At 42.6% G+C, this 19,460-nt stretch overlaps 1 protein-coding gene across 1 annotated transcript in view; it reads left to right on the top strand.

Moving 5' to 3' along the window:
- Positions 1-19,460, top strand: part of Prkch (protein kinase C eta) — a 203,050-nt gene that overhangs the window by 56,484 nt on the left and 127,106 nt on the right. Inside the window, exon 2 of the mRNA XM_052185667.1 lies at positions 6,029-6,092. Coding sequence (XP_052041627.1) covers positions 6,029-6,092 — 64 coding nt within the window. The remainder of the gene's footprint in view (positions 1-6,028; positions 6,093-19,460) is intronic.

Below are 19,460 nucleotides of genomic sequence, written 5' to 3'. Positions count from 1 at the left end.
CTTCCTTCCTTCTCCTTCCTTTCTTTCTTTCTTTCTTTCTTTCTTTCTTTCTTTCTTTCTTTCTTTCTTTCTTTCTTTCTTTCTTTCTTTCTTTCTTTCTTTCTTTCTTTCTTTCTTTCTTTCTTTCTTTCTTTCTTGTTTTTTGGATTTGGTTTTTTCTAGACAGGGTTTCTCTGTATAGCCCTGGCTGTCCTGGAACTCACTCTGTAGACCAGGCTGGCCTCGAACTCAGAAATCTGCCTGTCTCTGCCTCCCAGAGTGCTGGGATTGTGTCTTTTCAAAGGAGGTTGTATGAATGGGTAGAATGCAGAGTGCTGATACAGAGGACATGCCGATCTGAGCTATGGTTTTGATAAACACCATCTCTCTTTAGTGAGAATGGTTACAATAAAAAAAAAATTCTAGTGAGATTGTGGTGGAAAGGGAGCTTTCTGTCACTATACATTTTCCTGATCTGAGTGTTTTGTATTAATGGAATCATAACGGATGTGTCATCTTTTATGATTAATTTCTTGTTTTCATGATCCACCCTACTACTGACAGCTCATGTCTGCCCTCTGTCAATGGACTTTTAGCTGTTTTGACTGTTGTCCAAGGATGTGTTTTAAGAAAAAAGAAAAGGACCACATGCCTTCCACACTTACAACTCTTTAATGTTTACATCCCCCTTCCTTGGTTATGGTCTAGATTCTTTGGTAGAGCACACAACCATGAATACTATGCCTCTTTTCAGATTTCTGTTTTCACTAGCCCACTACACCAAACACATACAATTTCAATCACCCTTTAAAAATTCTAGCACATTTTTTTAAACAAATAGTACCATGGCACCTGAATACGTAAAGTTGGACTCCTTCATTAGTTGTGTAAATACTAATTTACAATGGACTGAGACCTAAATGTAAAAGATAAAATCATAAAACTTTTAGAAGACTTTCAGTACTGACCTGTGCAGCACCACGTTGATATAATGATAGCATGAATGTCACAGAAGCAATCAATCATTTTTTTTAATTGCATTTAAGACTCTCTTCAAGAAATGGAACTCATATTTGACTTTATCAATGAGGACAATAATCCATGGCTAGATAGGTCATGGGCTTTAAGAGAAAGCCTACCATCGTTACCCTGCTAAATGGACATAAAATGGCCCCCAGTGAATCATTGATATACCAATAGATCAATGCACCAATTAACCCTCATCAGAGAAGTTTATGCCTGCTGTAGATGGCCTGTCATAAAATATTATTCATCAGTAGATCAGAGAATCAGATATTGGAGGGAAAGGGCTGGATATAGGGATGCTTCAGAGGGAAGACTTCATGGTGAGGGTTGTTGGGTTTTCCTGTGGGCTGCTGAATAAATGATGGGGTAAGGAATGGAAGAAAGTGGACCCTGAAATGCAAATGCCCATAGAAAGATATCCATAGGCTTTGGGAAAGGTCTGTGTTGCAATATAGGAACTAAATCTGACACTGACTCTCACCTTCAGCCCACCCCTTGTTAGAGGTATTCTCAATTTCTATTCTATCCCCAAAGTTTAATGTCTCAGGAAATCGTGGATCTGAATCTTCCAATGGAATGAAAAGAGAATTGAAGAATAGCAAGATAGGTAGGTCGATGATAGATAGACAGACAGACAGATAGACAGACAGATAGATTATAGTTAGCTAGATAGATAGATAATAGATACAGAGACATGGAAACAGTGACAAAGAGAGACAGAGAGCATGAGTGACTGCGTTCTAGGAGCTTGAGAAAGCTAGAGAAGAGTGGGGAGGGCCATGAAGGAGTGATGCCTCAGCAAGCAGTGGCCCTGAGATGGGGTGGAGAAGGAAACCACCAATAAGATAAAATGATACAGAGAAATCAGCTGGGATGAACACACTTGTCTTTGGATGATGGAGATGGACCATCTTGGACTTGATGGGAGGCTGAGATGAGTCTACAGGAGCTATTTAAGTGATGGAGGGAAGCAGAACATCAGATTATAGGAGATAGCATTCACAAGGGTTGTGTAAGTTTTCTTTTTTTATTATTATATGAGTCAGAGTGTTGTGTATGAGTGATAGAACATCCTATTCAATGTGGATGAATAATGAAGGAGGGGTTTATGAGCTCAAATAATTGAAAACATGAGGCTAGAGTATGACAAGGGGCTACAGGTTGAAATGATATCATAAAATCTTGGTCTTTTCTGTCTCTCCACTTTTCCAACTTTGCCTCATCCTTTAGTTTTGTGTGACACACAAAATACTGTGCCAGATACTTCAAGTTGACATCCTAGCATGAAGTTAAGCAGAAGTGAGACCTTGTTTCTTTCTTGCAGATCTAAGAATTCCTAATTGTATCTACTTAAAATTTATGCTCAAATGTGAGTTATTAATGACCACGAGGAGAACATTGTAAGGATAGCCACGATACAGGGACAGTGTCAGTTCTAGACTGATGTTTTAGTGACATATTACTGTGTTTTATACTTGGCAGAAGCAACTTAAAGAAGGAAGGGGTTATTTTGGTTGGTTCACAGTGTGGGGGTACAGTCTGTCATGGTGGGAAAGGCATGATGGCAGAACTTGAGGCAGCATGTTCTGTTGTATCTGCAGTTATGAGACAGAAAGTGTTGGACACTGGTTCTCAGCCTGCTTTCTCCTCTTTCTTTGGCCCAGAACATGAGACAATGGAATGGCGTTGCCCATGTTTATGGTTACTCTTCCCACCTCAGTTAACCAAGTCTAGATATCGCTCCTCACAGATGTGCCCATAGGCTTGTTCTCTTTAGTGATTCTCAAGCTGATGTTGCTAAACATCACAGTCTGTCATTCTGGTTGTAGGGACCTGTGCTTTGATTAATTTATCCTAGGTCACATGTGCACCCTGTAATTTGGGTGGGGTCCTAGCTGAACCATTTGGTCCAAAGATCAAGAGCTGCTCTAGGTGTCGCAGTGTGTATCATGGTCTAGAGAGACAGTTACCATGAAAACTGTGTCGGATAGAACTAGAGTCAGTGAGTGGAAATTGTTGATCTCAGTACATCTCTGCTCTTAGAGAAGGAGCTTCCTGTGGGGTACTGCAATAAAGCAGGCCTGTTGTTGATATAGCAGTTAGCTATCAATGGGGGATATCAAAGCAAACACCAGGAATTAAGTGACAACAGCCCATCTGTCTTTCCAGATCTATGATCTCAAATTTCTCTATAACACAGTGAAGAAAGCACTGTTATCCTGCAGAAGAGGGGGAGGAAGGACTGAAGGAGACAGAGGGTCAAGGACACCACAAGAAAACCCACAGAATCAACTAACCTGGGCTCATAGGGTCCCAGGAGACTGAACTGCCAACCAGGGAGCATGCATGGGACTGACCGAGGCCCTCTGCACATCCGCAGCAATTGTGCAGTTTGGTCATCACGAGGGACTCCTCACAGCAGGAGCAGGGGCTGTCTCTGAATCTGTTGCCTGCCTTTAGGATCCTTTTCCTACTGGGTTGCCTCTCCTAGTCTCAGTAGGAGATAATGCATCTAGTCTTACTGCAACTTGATCTTCCAAGGTTGGTTGATATCCATGGGAGGCCTCCCCTTTTCTGAAGAGAAAGGGAAGAGGAGTAGACAGGAGGACAGGGAGAGGAGGACTGGGAGGGGAGAAGGGAGAGGAAACTGTGGTGGAGATACAAAGAAAATAAATAAATTAATTTAAAAAGAATGCACCTCCACGTTAAAATCCAGTCTACTCTTACATGCATATCAAAATGCAAACCAAAGCTTCATGAAATTGGGGCTTGGGGAGCTAGTTTAATCAGTAAAGTACCTGGATCACAGAGGTGAGGCACTGAGTTTGGATTCTCTGTACCACATAAAAGTTGGTGGTTGATCTGTAGGGGGTAGACAGGTGGGTTCTTGGCACTCATTGACCAGATATGAGCTCCATGTCTCAAAAAATAAGGTAGAGACCAGGAAGGCTCTCTGTGGTGTCTACATGTATGCATGTGTGACCATATGCACATGTGCACACACAGAGGAACATGCATATACAAAGTTCTTTCCTTTAAGCCGTGTGTTCATATTTTCTGTTCTGTTTGATTCTATTTAAAAACCCCTGCAATATACAATCTACACTTACTTTCCCATCCCTGTGATTAAGTTTTGACTTACAGTTTGAAACCTCATACTTAGGTCCCCTGTCATAGCACATCTGCTTCACATGGACAAAGCTTGAAGATGGGGTTTGAATCTGGCCCCTCATGATGCCCATAATGCTGGAGAATAACGAGGAGGCAAGCCTTTCTGTGTGTGAGCACCTGATTCTGGGTGGTGTGGTTTTCCGACATCTGTCAGAGAGCTCCTAGCCCATTGAGATGAGGTACCCATCTTTGTGGGCCCTACGGGCATTGTTGGCAAAGGTCCACTTGCTGGTTGTGGGTGTAAGACGGCGAGGTGGCCTGGCAGTCTGTCTGTCTGCAGGCTGTCAGCAGCTGTAACAGCACTAGTATCATTTGTGCTGTGAGGTCGTGTCTATGTTCTTTGTCAGACCTCTTTGCTAAAGGTGAGGGAGTAGCTTTTAAAAATAACCTCTTTTTGACTTGAAACAAGTCAAGGCAGAGAGAGGAGACAATTAGACAGTGACATTCTGTTTAGTCATCTCTCCAGAGAGACTATTTTCAGAACCACTCAATAGAGGTTCACAAGTGCTGTCAAGGTAGTTAACACGACACTGTAAATTAGCATTCGTCATGAGACCAGCAGGTTGAATCGCATGGGGGTGATGTACAGGGTGGTAATCTTACTGGATGCAGATCCTATGTAGAGAAAGGCAGAGTTTAAGAACTGGCTGTCACAGTAGAGACGTAAAGCTGTTAGAGCGTACAAAGCTCATTGTATTGTGAAAGGTGTCTGCTTGGAGTGTGATGTAAGAATAAATACGTATGGCAGTGAATCAGAGAAAGGCCAGTCCACTGCCAGTGCACTGTGAGGGTCTTTGTTTACCTGGAGGTATAGTACTGGGTAGCACTGTTAAGTTCTGTGACGAAAGCCGGGCTAAAAATGCTTCATGGCATTCTCCCAAACTCCCAGAGGACAGGGATGCCCTGGGGGTAGAGAACTGGGGCCACCTGAGCTCCACCTTCAGTAGAGTCAGGCAGCTCCTCCAGTGTAGGAGTCCTCTGCTGTAGCATGCAGTTTGCAGCTTATTGAAAGTGCTATCCTGCCCCAATAGGTCATCGAGTCTATACTTGGCTGGACTTACTGTAGGTGAAAGGTCAGAGGTAGGAGTGGAGCCATGAGCTGAATCTGAAGGATCCATCTGAGGGCATTTATAAAAGCATGCATTTAAATCCACAAGCATCTCAGGTTGCAGGATTTTGAAATGTGGGTGGACAGTGAGTTCAGCATCCTGTGGGAAGAGGTTAGAATGTGCCAGCTCAGGTATCTGGGGATGCTGCAGTTCCATTCTGGGTACCCTGCTGTGTGAGGGTCTTTCGTGGTGTACATGTCTTGATGCCTCAGCTGACAGATAACCTCAGTGGCTGTTGAGCAGCCAAGAGTAACTAATCCTTGTAGATTAGTTACTACTAATCTACCAGATGGATAGAAAAAGACAGACTCTTCGTACAATCGACTCCATGAAACTAGACCTTTGAAGTTGAAGGGGCCAATGTGTTGACGCTGCTCCTTCGGCTCACTCACTTGCTATGTGGTTTAGTTTTGTACACAAGGCTCCCACTAGAGATGCGCCTAAGATACGATGGCTCCAAAGGAAGAAGCAAATGTGTGTCTGCTTTTGTGAGTCAAGTGAGGTGAAGGAGGGAGAGAAGGCAATTCAAGACGAAGGGCGTTCCGAGTACATAGATTCCAAGCCTGACGGTTCCTCAAGAGTTCACTTATTTCTTTGTCTCTACTGTGCAATGGAAGAGATTTGGATTCAGTTTGTGTGGCTGTGATTTATGTATTTAGGCCGCCTTGTAAAGAATTATTCAAGAGCCACAAAAAAGTAATTCAATATTAAAATATAATGTGCTTTTCTCTCTCTCTTTCTAGGTGGATCTGGAGCCCGAGGGGAAAGTGTTTGTGGTAATAACCCTAACAGGGAGTTTCACTGAAGGTAAGAACGAGTTGTGAGTGATTTCTGGCGTGTGTGTGTGTGTGTGTGTGTGTGTGTGTGTGTGTAGTTTCAGTACATGATTAAGAGGAATGTCTATTGATGGAAATTATAGCAGAAGCATTTCCTGAAACATGTTTTAAAACCACGGGTGTCACTTGAGCTGCCTGTACTCTGTGGCCCGGCAGGCTCCTGGTTCAGATCGCCTAGTTAGTGTCTATTGTGGATCAGTTAATTTTGTTATCACGTCCGCTGAGGTTCTTCCTTACCCATCGTCATCCTAGCTGAACCGCTAGATGGTTTTCTTTCTTTCGAGTTGTGCCTGTTGTATTCTACTCTAGCGTCTTGGGCCAGGCTTTTAGTTTGCCTCTAAAAGAAATTTGTGGGTCGCATTCTCTTTTTCATGATCTCCACTTTATCCTTATCTTTTAATGAATTCTGTGCTTTAGTGTGCGGTGGACAGCTGCCAAGCTGTCCCCCTTAAACCAAAAGCCATTTTGAAAAAAAATCAAAACAAAAATTATACACGGTGAAACGAAAGATCAAATGTGAATAACTTGAATTTCAGCAAATAACTCAGTAACTCGGCTATGCAATCCAAGATGCAGAAGCTTTGGTTCTTGAGAAGGTTCCCCGAGCTCCCGTTGGTCATCCTATTGCCCACGGCAATAAGTATAATATGTTCTCATTCCCATGAAGTATTTCTGCCCATTCTAGGAGTTTGTGTAACTGGAATTGTATAGTGTGTCCTTTTGGGGGGGTGTCTAGTTTCTTTTGCTTAGCATTATTTCTGGTGGATTCATTGATACCATTGTATATATCAGTATTTTTATCTTTATTGTCCACGTTGTACTGAGTGGAGCTTCTGTAAACACCCTTGCACATGTTTTGTGCATAAATAATTCAGTCTTCAGAAAACAGGGCAAATACTTAAAGAAATTAGAGTAGGCAAATACATGCTTTTATGCTTTCTTTGGTGCTGTGGGTTATGCCCAGGGCCTGTGCTTACTGGGCAGAGCACTCTGCCATGGAGATAACCCCTAACCCCAAGTTACATGGAGATGCCTTCTAATACAACTTACAGGCGTTCTTGTGCCCTATGAACGGAGGGCCTTTGTGAAAATACAAATGGCAAGTGTCTGTCTCAGTCGCCCTCTGCTTGTCCCGTTTCTTCCTCCTGGGAGCTGCAGTGACATTGGGGTCTTGTGTGTGCTCTGCAAATGTTCTACACCCAGCTCATGCTCAGCCCCTCCCACCTTCTCTCTTTGAGATGGGATCTTACTGAGTGTCCAGGTAAACCTTTAAACTTGTCATCTTTCTTTCTGCCTCAGCCTGCCAAGCTTTTAATTTAGCTTTTTATTTTTTTTTAATTTAGAAGATTTTATTATCAATAAAGCCCAATGTGTCAGCAGTTTTATGCTGAAGCTCAGATCACCTTAACATCTGAGATATAGTGGGAATTCAGAATATATTCACAGACACTCATCTTGATGTTGTAGGAGCATTTGTAGCAAAAGTTCCCCATTCTCATTGACCCACAGTCGATCCCACGAGTGGGCCCATTTCTGTTATCTCGTCAGGATGCTAATGTTTAGTCATGTTTGTCTGTTTGTAGTAAGATGTAAGCTTAAGTTGTGTGGGAACACTTCCTTTGCTAGTGCTTCCTTTTGTATTTACGGTTTTGTTAGCTATTCTCAGTATTTTGTATTTTGATTTCAATTTTAGCATTGGCTTATCATTTCCACACAGGAGCCTTCTGGATTTTGAATGAATCTGGGATGGCCGTCTAGATTAGGGTGAGCACAACTGGCAGCTCATTCATATGTGTGCTCCATATGGTACATCCTGCCACACAGTGGCTTTGAATGTGGCTCAGCAGTATGATTAGTATTATTGGTATTGTATAATTTTCGATATAGAACTTGCTTGTCCTTTAATTTTCTTTTATTGCTGAGTACAATATTATGTACTTTGGAAATGGAATTTTGTGAATTTCATCTTTAAATTAGTGTATGGAAATTGTTTTTTGTACATTAGCTTTCGATGCTATGGCTTAATTACTAAATTCACTACTATTTCCAATAGTTGTGTTTGCATGTGCTTGTGTAGTAACCATATCGTCTGTGAATAAAGCCAATTTCATACACTTGTACCATTTTACAAGTGAATCCTGAGGCCACTGTGACCTAAATCCTTGTCTCCTACCTACTCTTTCTAAGGAGGAAGACTTTGCCCTCCTTCTGCCTCAGCCTGTGGAGTAGCTGGAATTACAGGCATGCACCACCATTATTATATTTTTCTTTTCTTAAAATGGCAAATCCTTGGGCACCAGGCTCTTTAGCTGAAGATATTTGACTGGTTGACTTTATCAAATGAAACCTTTTCTAGTTCTGGCTTATTTTTCAAGTCTTTAAAAAATGCTAGGAGCAGCTGTTACGTTCTGGCAAGTGTAACTTACTCCTGTCCAAATCCCCCTCTCTTACTGAGAGTTTCCTGTACACTTCCTTTTGTATTCCTCTTTATTTTTCTAGCGACTGCCTGAATCACGGACTGATCCCCTTAAAGTCGTGGAACCTATCAAGAATGGAACTTTTTCACTTCCTTCAGGACCAATTCCACAGTCCTGGGGCACAACTACTACTCGTCACTGAAAATCAGAGGATTTTAAGTCCTTTTAACTTTTTAGTATTTTAGCTCCACATTTTCAGGACATCTTGCGTCTCCCTTGCACAAGTACAGTTGAGATTTAAAGCATGTAGTTCGTTTGCATATTCAGCATTGCTGTCTTGCAAATTGGTTACAGTTCCTTTTAGAAATAGTGATCTTCCTTCCTCTCTGCCAACAAGCTGTACTCATATAGGAAACGGTTTCAGTGTTAAGGTTTGCCCTGTGTTGTCTCTGTCTATTCAAATGGTGTCTTTTGTGAAGAACTGAATTTAGCAGAAAATCTAGTCTCCTCAGACATACAAAACCTGCCCAGGTTAGAGGTTGAAGGGTTTCTGCTTCCCCTCAGCCATATTCTTCTGCATGTTTTATCTTGGACGTGGGGAATCAGGGGGACAGATGACTTTACCCTTTGCTCTGTGAAATAAAATGAATGTGGCATTACATGCACCGGCTATGGTACAGGGAAACCCAGCAGTGAGACAAGAGGCCAGAAGAGGAGTGGGTGAGGTCTTGCCTTCATGCACTGCTCCAGGGACCCCTGACATGCGTGCTGTGGCAGGTCTGACCGTGCTGCAGACATTGTGGGAGCGCTAGCTCTCTTGGACTAGGAGTTTCTAAGATGTATCTTCCTTGATTGTGCTGATGTGGGAAAGCACTTGGATCTTGTCTTATATTTATTCTCAGTTTTAGTGACTGTAAGGGAGAAATGACAGATTATTTGGGGGTGAGTTCTATTAGGTCATAACAATTGTATTCTGTTTGCAGCTGGCCCTGCGAACAGGCTGAGTTCACCATTGACAACTCTGTCTCCCTCTAAGCCAATCCTCTTTTCTCCCCAGCTCCAGTAAGGCTCCAGCTAGCTGCTGCTGAGGAAGACAGGGAGTTCATGGACTAAAGACACTGTGCCAACAGTGCTTGCAGTCTTAGCACTCTTCTCTGGGTCTGTTTACATATTTTAAAAGATGTTATATCATCTATTTTGCACACAAGAAACAGACCTTAATGTTGGGATAGTGGGAGCAGAGGCATCTATATGTGAAACTTATTTCAGGAACCTTAGACCTGTGGCGTCTCTATGGAAACATTGTCTTTTCAGTTTGGATTCTAGACTGGAACTCAGCTCCAGCTCACATGTCGCTTTAGTCTAAGTGCAGTTCTCTTGTCAATACAGAGGATGAAATTCCTATTCTCCATCTCTCCCCCTCTTCATCCCTTCCTCTCTTTCTCTAATCCTCTTCTTCTTCTTCCCCCTTTCTCTTCTGCCCCTCTCTCAGCCAAAGCCCCAGCCACAGCTGTGGCAAGAGCCTGGATTTGTCTCTTAGAGAATGGGTCTGGCTTGGGCTTGTGCCCAGCAGCCCCGTCACAGTATCACAGGGGTAGCTTGAACACGTAGTGTGGAAGTGCTGAGGCTGGGGCATGCTGATGGAGGGCATGGCTATAGTCCCATTTGGAGCTGTTAAACAGCACCGTCTATCTTTTAGTCTTTGAAGGGCACCAAGTCAGTAAATTGCAGAGTACACGCTACTTCTAGAGTTGGAGTTGATGATGAGGGACCAGGGAAGATTCTGCTTGTGTGTGTGTGCGCGCATGCAAGATAATGTGCATGCATGTGTGGGTGTGTGCACGCGCATGGGGGAGGTCAGAGGTTGATGCAGGGTGTGTTTTTTAAACACCCTTCACCTTATTTTGTGAGACAGTCTCTTACTGAAGCTGGAGATCACTCATTCAACTAGACTGGCAGGCCAGCAAGCCCAAGGATCCTTCTATCTGTTTCTCCAGCTCAGGGATTCCCAGCATGCACTACTGTGTCAGGCTTTAAAAAAAAATCATGGGTGAAGAGGATGGGACACTCAGCGCCTCGTGCTTGTACATCAAGCATGTTGTCAGTGAAGACATCTTGCCAGTCCCTGGGGAGGAACTTAGGCCGAGAGAAGCACGATCTGACTTGGTGTCAGTTGGTTTTAAGGCTTGAGAAGAGTGTTAGATTGTAAGAGCTCAGAATGTGGAGAACCATCAGGAGATTGTAAAGGGAAACTGCTGGGCCTGAGCAAAGGTGGAATCTGAAGGACCAGACCAGAATGGTAGCATTGACAGATATACGGAAGCACGGTCAATAGGACTTAGCGATCCACTCAGCACCAGGGGTGAAGGAGGGCTCTCAAGAGTGGCTCAGATGGTATTGTGGGCTTATGGCTAGGGTTGAAATATTGCATGGATGATAATGACTTTAGGCTTGGTCAGGGGTATTTGGGGTATTTGTGAGAAGTCTGGGAAGAGATGTCCAAGTTGACCCTGAAATGAAAGTCTGGACTCTGGCCAAATGTTCCTTCTGGGACCAAGCTCTGTGTGCCAGGTAGAACTCAGAAACACGACTGGAGGGGCCAGTGAGAAGCAGCAGAGAGCCAGACCTGTCCAGTGTTGTGGAACTGCAACCAACTACTACCAACTCCAGTGACTGCTAACACTATATGTTCAGCTTATAGTGTGTCAAGTCAACTCAAACTCTCTTGTGGATTTACTTCATGAGCACGTGTCTAACATTCTCATTAATGGAATAACAGTATGGAATGCTTGCTGTAAGTGTGGAAGTTTCCCTAAGAGCACATAACATACTCCAGACTGGCATGAAAATGTCTGATGATGAAGACTGAACAAAGAATGAGGCATAAAAGAGTTTATAAAGCAGTGTTTACACTGAGTGGTAAAAGTGATTTCTTCATTAAGAGAGATTCAGAAAAACTCTAGAAATCTTTGCTTTGTGGAAGTCACTTGTCCAGGGACAGAAACAGTTCATGATTGAGAAAGGTCAGGAGCAGAACCCCTTAGTGCTGAGGCAGGGACATAGCTGGTCCATGGTTATTTTGAAAAGACTTTTATGTCAGTCTGCTCCTTTTTGGCCAAGTATTTCTGGGCGCATAGTCTAATCCAGTTGGGATTTATGACAGTGGTGAAGCAGACCTGGATCTTAATAGACTTAGACACTGGCATTGTGGCTACTTTAGTGGTTATCCTTGTGCTGGCCTGGGTTTCTCTTAGAGAAGAAGGAAACTGTTGAAGGGACAGAAAGGTATCAAATTAAATGCATAATCACTTGATTTGGAAGGGAACCAACAGAAATAAAGTATGATATCCCTTCACTTGAAAATAGGTCACAAAGATGTTGCTGTATTATAATGTTATTGGAAAACACAGAGTAATGTTACAAGATTTGGAGAGAATGTGGGTTCGTCTGGACTCAGGATTCTTCAAGCTGAGGTGTTTGGTTCCTAGCGTGAACATTTCACTTGGCATGCCACCTGATGGGAGCCTTTGCCAGTCAGGAGGGAGGCTTGTCTTGAGTCTAGCCAGGCTTCCGGAGCCCATCAGCAGATGGGAGAATATCTCAAATGCCACCAGGTAATGCCATCAGCAAAATCCATAGTGGGGGTATTTTACAGGAAGAGAGGTTTGGATCCTTTGACCACAAATTTGAAAGAAACAAAGAGCCAAGATAATAGAAAAGAGACATTTTAGCCTGGTATAATGTATGGATCGTTCTTATAGGTGGTGATTATATGGAATTGTTAACATTATTTAGGTGTGATTGTGACATTGTGGCTGTTTAAGATAAAATGAGCATCTATTTACTGACAAAATGATATGAGATCTATGCTTTATGGATAGGGTTAACCATGAATTGGTTGGTCAAATGTTTGTGTTTATGTGTGTGAGTGTGAGTGTGTGTGTGTGTGTATACACTCGTGTTGTAGAGTTTACAGGTCAGTGCTGAGTGTCTTCCTTTATTGCTTTCTTTCTTTCTTCCTTTCTTTTTTTTTTTTTTTAATTTGGTTTTTCAAGACATGGTTTCTCTGTGTAACCCTGGCTGTCCTGGAACTCACTCTGTAGACCAGGCTGGCCTTGAACTCAGACATCTGCCTGCCTCTGCCTCCCAAGTACTGGGATTAAAGACGTGTGCCACCACTGCCAGGCTATTGCTTTCTTTTTTGAGTTAGAGTCTCACCAAACCTAGAGCTCAGCAATTCAGTGAGACAGCACCTACCGGGTGAACACCAGTGTTCCTGTCTCTACCTTCCCCGATGACGGCTGTGTGCACCACCATGCTGGCTTTGTAGGTTGGAACTTGGGATCTGAACTCAGGGCTTCATCATGACCTATAAGCACTTTATCAGCAGAGCCCTCTCCCCAGTCACCATGAATTGACTATTGAATCTACATAATTATATGTTGGACATGGGTTTCTTAGGCTGCCCAGTCTAATTTTGCATGTTTTTGGAGTTGTCTTTAATAAGAAAAAGCAAGAAAAAAAAGTGAAATGAAAAAAAGAAAAGAAAGTATTTATGTTTTTAAACAAAAAGCCAGAATCTGGGTTGCTTGTAGGACACCAAAATCATGCTGTAACTCTGAATACATGTACCGTTCTTGCTTTAAAAATTGAAGCTAGAGAATGGTATTTTGAGGAAGGCTACTTTATTCTTAATTCTGGAGTTTTATGCATTCTAAAGAGGTGTATTAAAAATTTAAATGTCTAAAGGACTCAAGAAAGATTTTTAATATGCCCACGTAAGCTGTGAGTCAAAAGCTGCAGGTAGAACAGGCTGAGGAAGATAATTTCTCTCCATCAGTCAGGAAGCTCTCAGGCGTCATGAGTGACAGGTGGGTCTGCTCCTGACAGTTACATAACATTCCGTGGTTGCGAAGCTCCTCGTTAAGAGAATTTTCTGAGCTAATCAAGTAAATCAAAAGAATTAATAATAATAATAGTAATACTAAAAGTGTCTTTGTAAAGACACAATGTCTCCAGAAGACAACAAATGTCTTGGGGGCAATGCAGAGAGGACCCTGGATATTAGTGACCTCTGGAACAGGCGGCGCATTGGAGTGCAGGGTAAGAGTTTGACCTCTTTCTTTCTGCACCTCTGCCTCAGTTTTCCCCACGCGTTTCCTGTCTCAGACCACAGTTGCATGTGAGGCTCGTCTCAGATGGCATGGCCACACGGACAGAGAAGCAACGAAACGGGAGGCTGTTACAAAGCTGGAGCCCGCAGTTTCACGCTGTGGCTAATACTTTTTGCACCTGCCATTTTAAAAAGAAAAGCAATTACCTCTGCTGGCAGTTGATTTATAACATTTCGTTGTCACCTTTGAAGCCCTGTGACAATTTCTTGGCTTAGGTCTTTTTTTGTTTGTTTGCTTTTTTTGTTTGTTTGCTTTGTTTTTGAAAATCAGCTTTAAAATTTATTCATCTTGTGTATTACATTAGTTTAAGGAATTAGTATTCTTGTAAGTCTGAGAAATCCTTGTGATTGGCACTGGAAACGGCTGTCAAGTGAAGACAGGATGGAGGAAGCAGGGGAGAGGAACTAGAAAAGGAAGAGATTATACTTGCTTCTCTTCTCCACGGAATCTAGCGGAATCTAGCGTATCTGTGGAGCACCTTTGGGGAAGTGCCACACTCGCATTAGGTTACAGCTCTGCCTCACTCCTTCTGCTGCCAGGATGGCATCTTACTTGAGTCATGGAGTCTCTGCCATCCTATACATTAGCCTGTTTGCTTCCAACACAAGTGTGTGGCCGGTGCGATTCTCAGTGTGCAAACGGTAAGGCAGTCTGGAGACAGTGATTTCTTACAACCCATTGAAAAATAAATATCAGAGCTGAACTCCAATCAGAGAGAGTCCAAGATCTTTTCAGTGCATCCATTTTCTGTTTTCCTGATCGGTCCATTGAGGAGAGTGCAGTGTTGAAGTCCCCCACAATTATTGTATTAGGTGCAATGTGTACTTTGAGCTTTAGTAAAGTTTCTTTTACGAATGAGGGTGCTATTGCATTTGGTGCATAGATGTTCAGAATTGAGAGTTCTTCCTGGTGGATTTTTCCTTTGACCAGCAAGAAGTGTCCTTTTGTGTCTCTTTTGATGACTTTAGGTTGAAAGTCAATTTTATCTGATATTAGAATGGCTACTCCTGGCTCGTTTCCTGAGACCACTGGCTTGTAAAATTGTCTTCAGCCTTTTACTCTAAGGTAGTTTTTGACACTGAGGTGTGTTTCCTGTATGCAGCAAAATGTAGGGTCCTGTTTCCTTATCCAGTCTGTTAGTCTATGTCTTTTTAGTGGGGAATTGAGTCCATTGATGTTAAGAGATATTAAGGAATAGTGATTATTACTTCCTGTCATTTTTGATGTTATTTTTATATTTGAGTGGTTATCTTCTTTTGGGTTTGATGAAAGAAGGTTACTATCTTGCTTTTTCCAGGGTTCAGTTTCCCTCCTTGTATTGGAGTTTTCCTCCTATTATTCTTTGCAGAGCTGGGTTTGTGGAAAGATATTGTGTAAATTTGGTTTTGTCATGGAATATCTTGGTTTCTCCATCTATAGTGATTGAGAGTTTTGCTGGGTATAGTAATCTTGGCTGGCATTTGTGTTCTCTTAGAGTCTGCATGAAATCCACTCAGGATCTTCTAGCTTTCATGGTCTCTGGTGAGAAGTCTGGTGTGATTCTGATAGGTCTTCCTTTATCTGTTACTTGACCTTTTTCTCTTACTGCCTTTAGTATTCTTTCTTTGTTTAGTACATTTGGGATTTTGATTGTTATGTGACAGAAAGTATTTCTAATCAGATCCATTCTGTTTGGAGTTCTGTAGGCTTCTTGTATATTCATGGGCATCTCTCTCTTTAGGTTAGGGAAGTTTTCTTCCATAATTTTATTGAAGATGTTTGCTGGCCCTTTAAGTTGTAAATCTTCACTCTCATCTATACCTATAATCCTTAGGTTTGGTCTTCTCATTGTGTCCTGGATTTCCTGGATGTTCTGGGATACAAGTTTTTTGCATTTTGCATTTTCTTTGACTGTTGAGTCAATGGTTTCTATGGTATCTTCAGCATCTGAGATTCTTTCTTCCATCTCTTGTATTCTGTTGTTGATATTTGCATCTATGTCCCCTGATTTCTTCCCAAGGTTTTCTATCTCCAAAGTTGTCTCCTTTTGTGATTTCTTAGTTGTTTCTACTTCTGTTTTTAGATCCAGAATGGTTTTGCTCAGTTCCTTCATTTGTTTATTTGTGTTTTACTTTACTTTTTAAAGAGATTTTTGTGTTTCCTCTCTCATGACTTCTGCCATTTGACTCACTTTCTTCTACATTTCTTTAAGTTTGTTTGGTTTGTGTGTGTGTGTGTGTGTTTCTTCTTTATTGGCTTCTATCTCTTGAGCCTTATTCTCCTGAATTTCTTTAAGTGATTTTTGTGTTTCCATTATACAGGTTTCTAGCTTATTCATGTTCCCCTGTATTTCTTTAAGAGATTCATTTATGTCCTTTTTGTGTTCCTCTAGCAGCATCATGACCAGTGATTTTAAATCCAAATCTTGTTTTTCTGGTGTGTTGGGGTATCCAGGACTTGCTGTTGTTGGAGAGTTTGGTTCACTGTCATATTGCCTAGATTTCTGTTGGTAGCATTCCTATGTTTGCCTTTTGCCATCTTGTTATCTCTGGCATTAGTTGGTCTTGTCTCTGGCTAGTGTTTGAGCCTCCTGTGAGGCTGTAAGGCTATTTCCACAACACTGGATGGTTGGGTTTCCCCTGGCACAGCTTGCTGATGTGCTGCCTTCCTCTTGTTTGCCCTTGGAGCCCTAGTGTGCCTTGCTCCAGATTGTCTCTATGAACCAGGTGATGCCTGTTTGCTCCTTCAGGGAGTGCTGATGGTGTATGCTGCGGGGACCTTTTCCGAGTGCTGATTACTCTGCCGGGCAGTCGATCCCCCAACTGGGTTGGTGCACACACGGCTAGCCTAGCTGTTCAGGGCCTGAGTCCAGGCAAAAGCCTGACAGGCTTAGGCCCAAGCAATGTTCGCCTCAGGCTATGACTGCTAACTGGTTCTGTCAGGTAGCCAAGATGGTGCTGCGTGTGCCCCCTGCAAGTCCCGGAACAGTCTGCCGGGCTGAGGAAACCTAGTTTGAGGGGTTCCATCTAATGGGTCATCTTGCTGCTTTGTGATAGTATAGTGTTATCATACAAAGGAGGGGGGCTCACGTTGATAACAGCCTTGATCATGACAGTTGATTTAAAGACAGAGCCCTCAGGACCTTGTCACTGAGTGCCATGTGCCAGCACTTGCATCGAGGGTTACATTTTCCACAAATGAGCTTCAGGGAGCACATTGACACCCCAGCACAGCATACCATAGTGTTCTTTTTTTACTCCATGCCAAGGAGAGCCAGCTCTGGTGGTGGCATAGGGGTCACCCTCCCCAGAGCCTCCCATTTTGTGATACTTCCCTTTCGCAAGGTTTCCAATGGGCTCCTCCTTTGACATGAAGATCAACAGTCACCTGGGAGCCTAATGAGCACGCCATTTTGTCCATGGAACAGCTTTCCTACCTCAGAGGAGTGACAGTGAAACTGTAGTAATGGAACTTGGCAATTTGTGAAAAAATTCCCTAAAAAAAAGGGGTGGTGGTGGATTGAGTCAGTTACTTCAAAGAGACTATTGCAGATGCTTGGTGCCAGCCTTCAAAACAAAACCTTTACACCGTAACTAGGCTTTTGGATAATTTATCTCTGCCACTTTTCATGAGTGTGCTGTTTATATTAATTCAAAATTGTGATTTTTTTTTGAAATTGTGTAATGAAATATATCAACTTTTTGAAGAGCTTACAGGGCTCAGTAAACAAATATTTTCAAAATGGCTAATACAAGCTGCTTCGAGACCATAATCATGCTGGAATTGTTAGACTGACCAGTAGGTTTTCATGTAAAAGTATCCAAAGCTTTATCTCCCACATTGGAGCTGAGCTGAAGACACTACCATGTGTTGAGTTTTGATGGATCAAAGAAGAATAGTCATAACTGGTGGAAAGGGTTGTTAACGTGCTTCCTCTTTAAGCTGCTCTCTGTGAGAGGCTGGGCTCTGCTTATTCTTTAACTAGAAAAACGCTGTCCTGGATTAAGTACAGAAACAGAGGGAAGAAGGAAGCTGCTGCTTCTAAGTCGGGCATCATTTAAGTTTTAAATTTATAAAGCAATGTGATCATTTAGCCTTTGCTTCATTTTACAGTACATACTTGCCTTTGGAATGCCATGCTACTGTGGAATGGATTCTTCATTACCCGTTTTAAGTCAAGGAAGAAATGTTCACACTTTGACATTTCAATCCTTAATGTGATCATATTAGTAAAATCTATACAATTCAAAACTCTCCCAGCACCAGTAGTTTTAAAGTGTATAAAGGAGTCCTCAAACTGAAAAGAGACATTTTGTATGATTTTTATTGTCCCTAAAGCTAACCATTTAATGACAACTGGGAGTAGACACTGACAGATGTTCATTTAGACTCTGTTAAGGATTAAGGACCATGAGATGCTGCAAGCATCTAATTTAGCAAGAACTAATTTAGTCATGTTTGTTTGTTTGTTTGTTTTCAGTGTCCTTGGGTGGGTCCGAACTTGTTGAGTTTTTAAAGCTATAACATTTTGTTATTGTTATTACTACAAGGCACATCTTTTCTGCCAGTTGTACTTACAAGCCTTCTCTCAGAAAAACAAGCTCAGGAAGTGATGACACCAAAAGAGCGCCAAGCTCAGGTGGTCACAGGTAGAGTGCTGACTGTTTAGCGTGGGCTGGTCTGAGCAGGTGGTCAGGGCTGTGAGCGCTACAAGCTGCCCTGTGTAAACCACTGAGAGACCAGGAACCCTGCTCCGTGTGTGTGGGGGGGCCACCCGTCTGTTAACTGCACACTGCTTTGGAAACAGAGCTCTTTCAAGAACAGCTCAGCTAGTTTTTTTAGGTGGGTCTTCAGGCGCATCTTTCTATATTGAAATTCTACCCAGGTCAGATTCTCGCAGTGGAAAGAAGAGTTGAGTAGAACAGAGGTTATTTAATTTTTTTTGATAGAAAAAATAATTTCTCCAGCATTTTTTTTCTAATTATGTTTCAATGTTCTCTCCAGGCAGGAGCTCTTTGCTCTCTGCTCATTTCTGTTCAAAGGAACGAGATAGAACAGAAGGCTCTCCATTTTTCTCGGCTGGTTGTGTGGATGTGATGTTCTCTGTCTGAGGTTTCCCCAGCAACACTTTGTGTCAAGTGGCAGGCAGGGGGCGAAGGACTTTGTATATATGGCTTCTCAGGGCTCATGTCACTAGGAGAAAACAGTTGCTGCCTCTATGAATTTATATCTGGCTGGCTACCCAGCATGTGGGATTGAGCAATACTTCTAAATGACTACCACTCCAGTCTCGTTCCCCAAGAGGAGGTCTGTTTATCCATCCACCCACCTCCCCACCTATCCATCCACGCACAGAGTACTTACATAGAAAATTATGTAATGGATATATGTATTTTCACATATAATATACTTTATAATGACCCTGTTTTGTTCTCATAGAATTCAAACTTTGATGTGTGGGCAGAGACTCAGACAATTTTAAGACTTTTTAAGCTGATGCAATTGCCTTACTCTGTGGAAAGGCAGAGGAGGCAGCGATGGGGATTGTGTGTGTGTTTCTCTGTTCAGGTGGCTAGCGAGGGCACAGAGTGTCATTTGAGCCACTGAAGGAAAGAGGAAGGGTCTGTGAAATGTAAGCCAGGGAACATGAAGAGTGTAAGGCGGGGAATGGCGACTGAGTGGGACCTGCAGAAGGGAGGGGGTGCGGAGGCCTGAGGCCTGGGACACAGTGTGTCCTGGTCCCACAGGATCAGCACTCTGATAGGCTAA

The sequence above is a fragment of the Apodemus sylvaticus genome, chromosome 6 (genome assembly GCF_947179515.1).
Source record: "Apodemus sylvaticus chromosome 6, mApoSyl1.1, whole genome shotgun sequence".
Lineage (NCBI taxonomy): Eukaryota > Metazoa > Chordata > Mammalia > Rodentia > Muridae > Apodemus > Apodemus sylvaticus.
The sequence above is the reverse complement of the archived record's forward strand: the minus strand, read 5'-3'. Positions and strand labels throughout refer to the sequence as shown.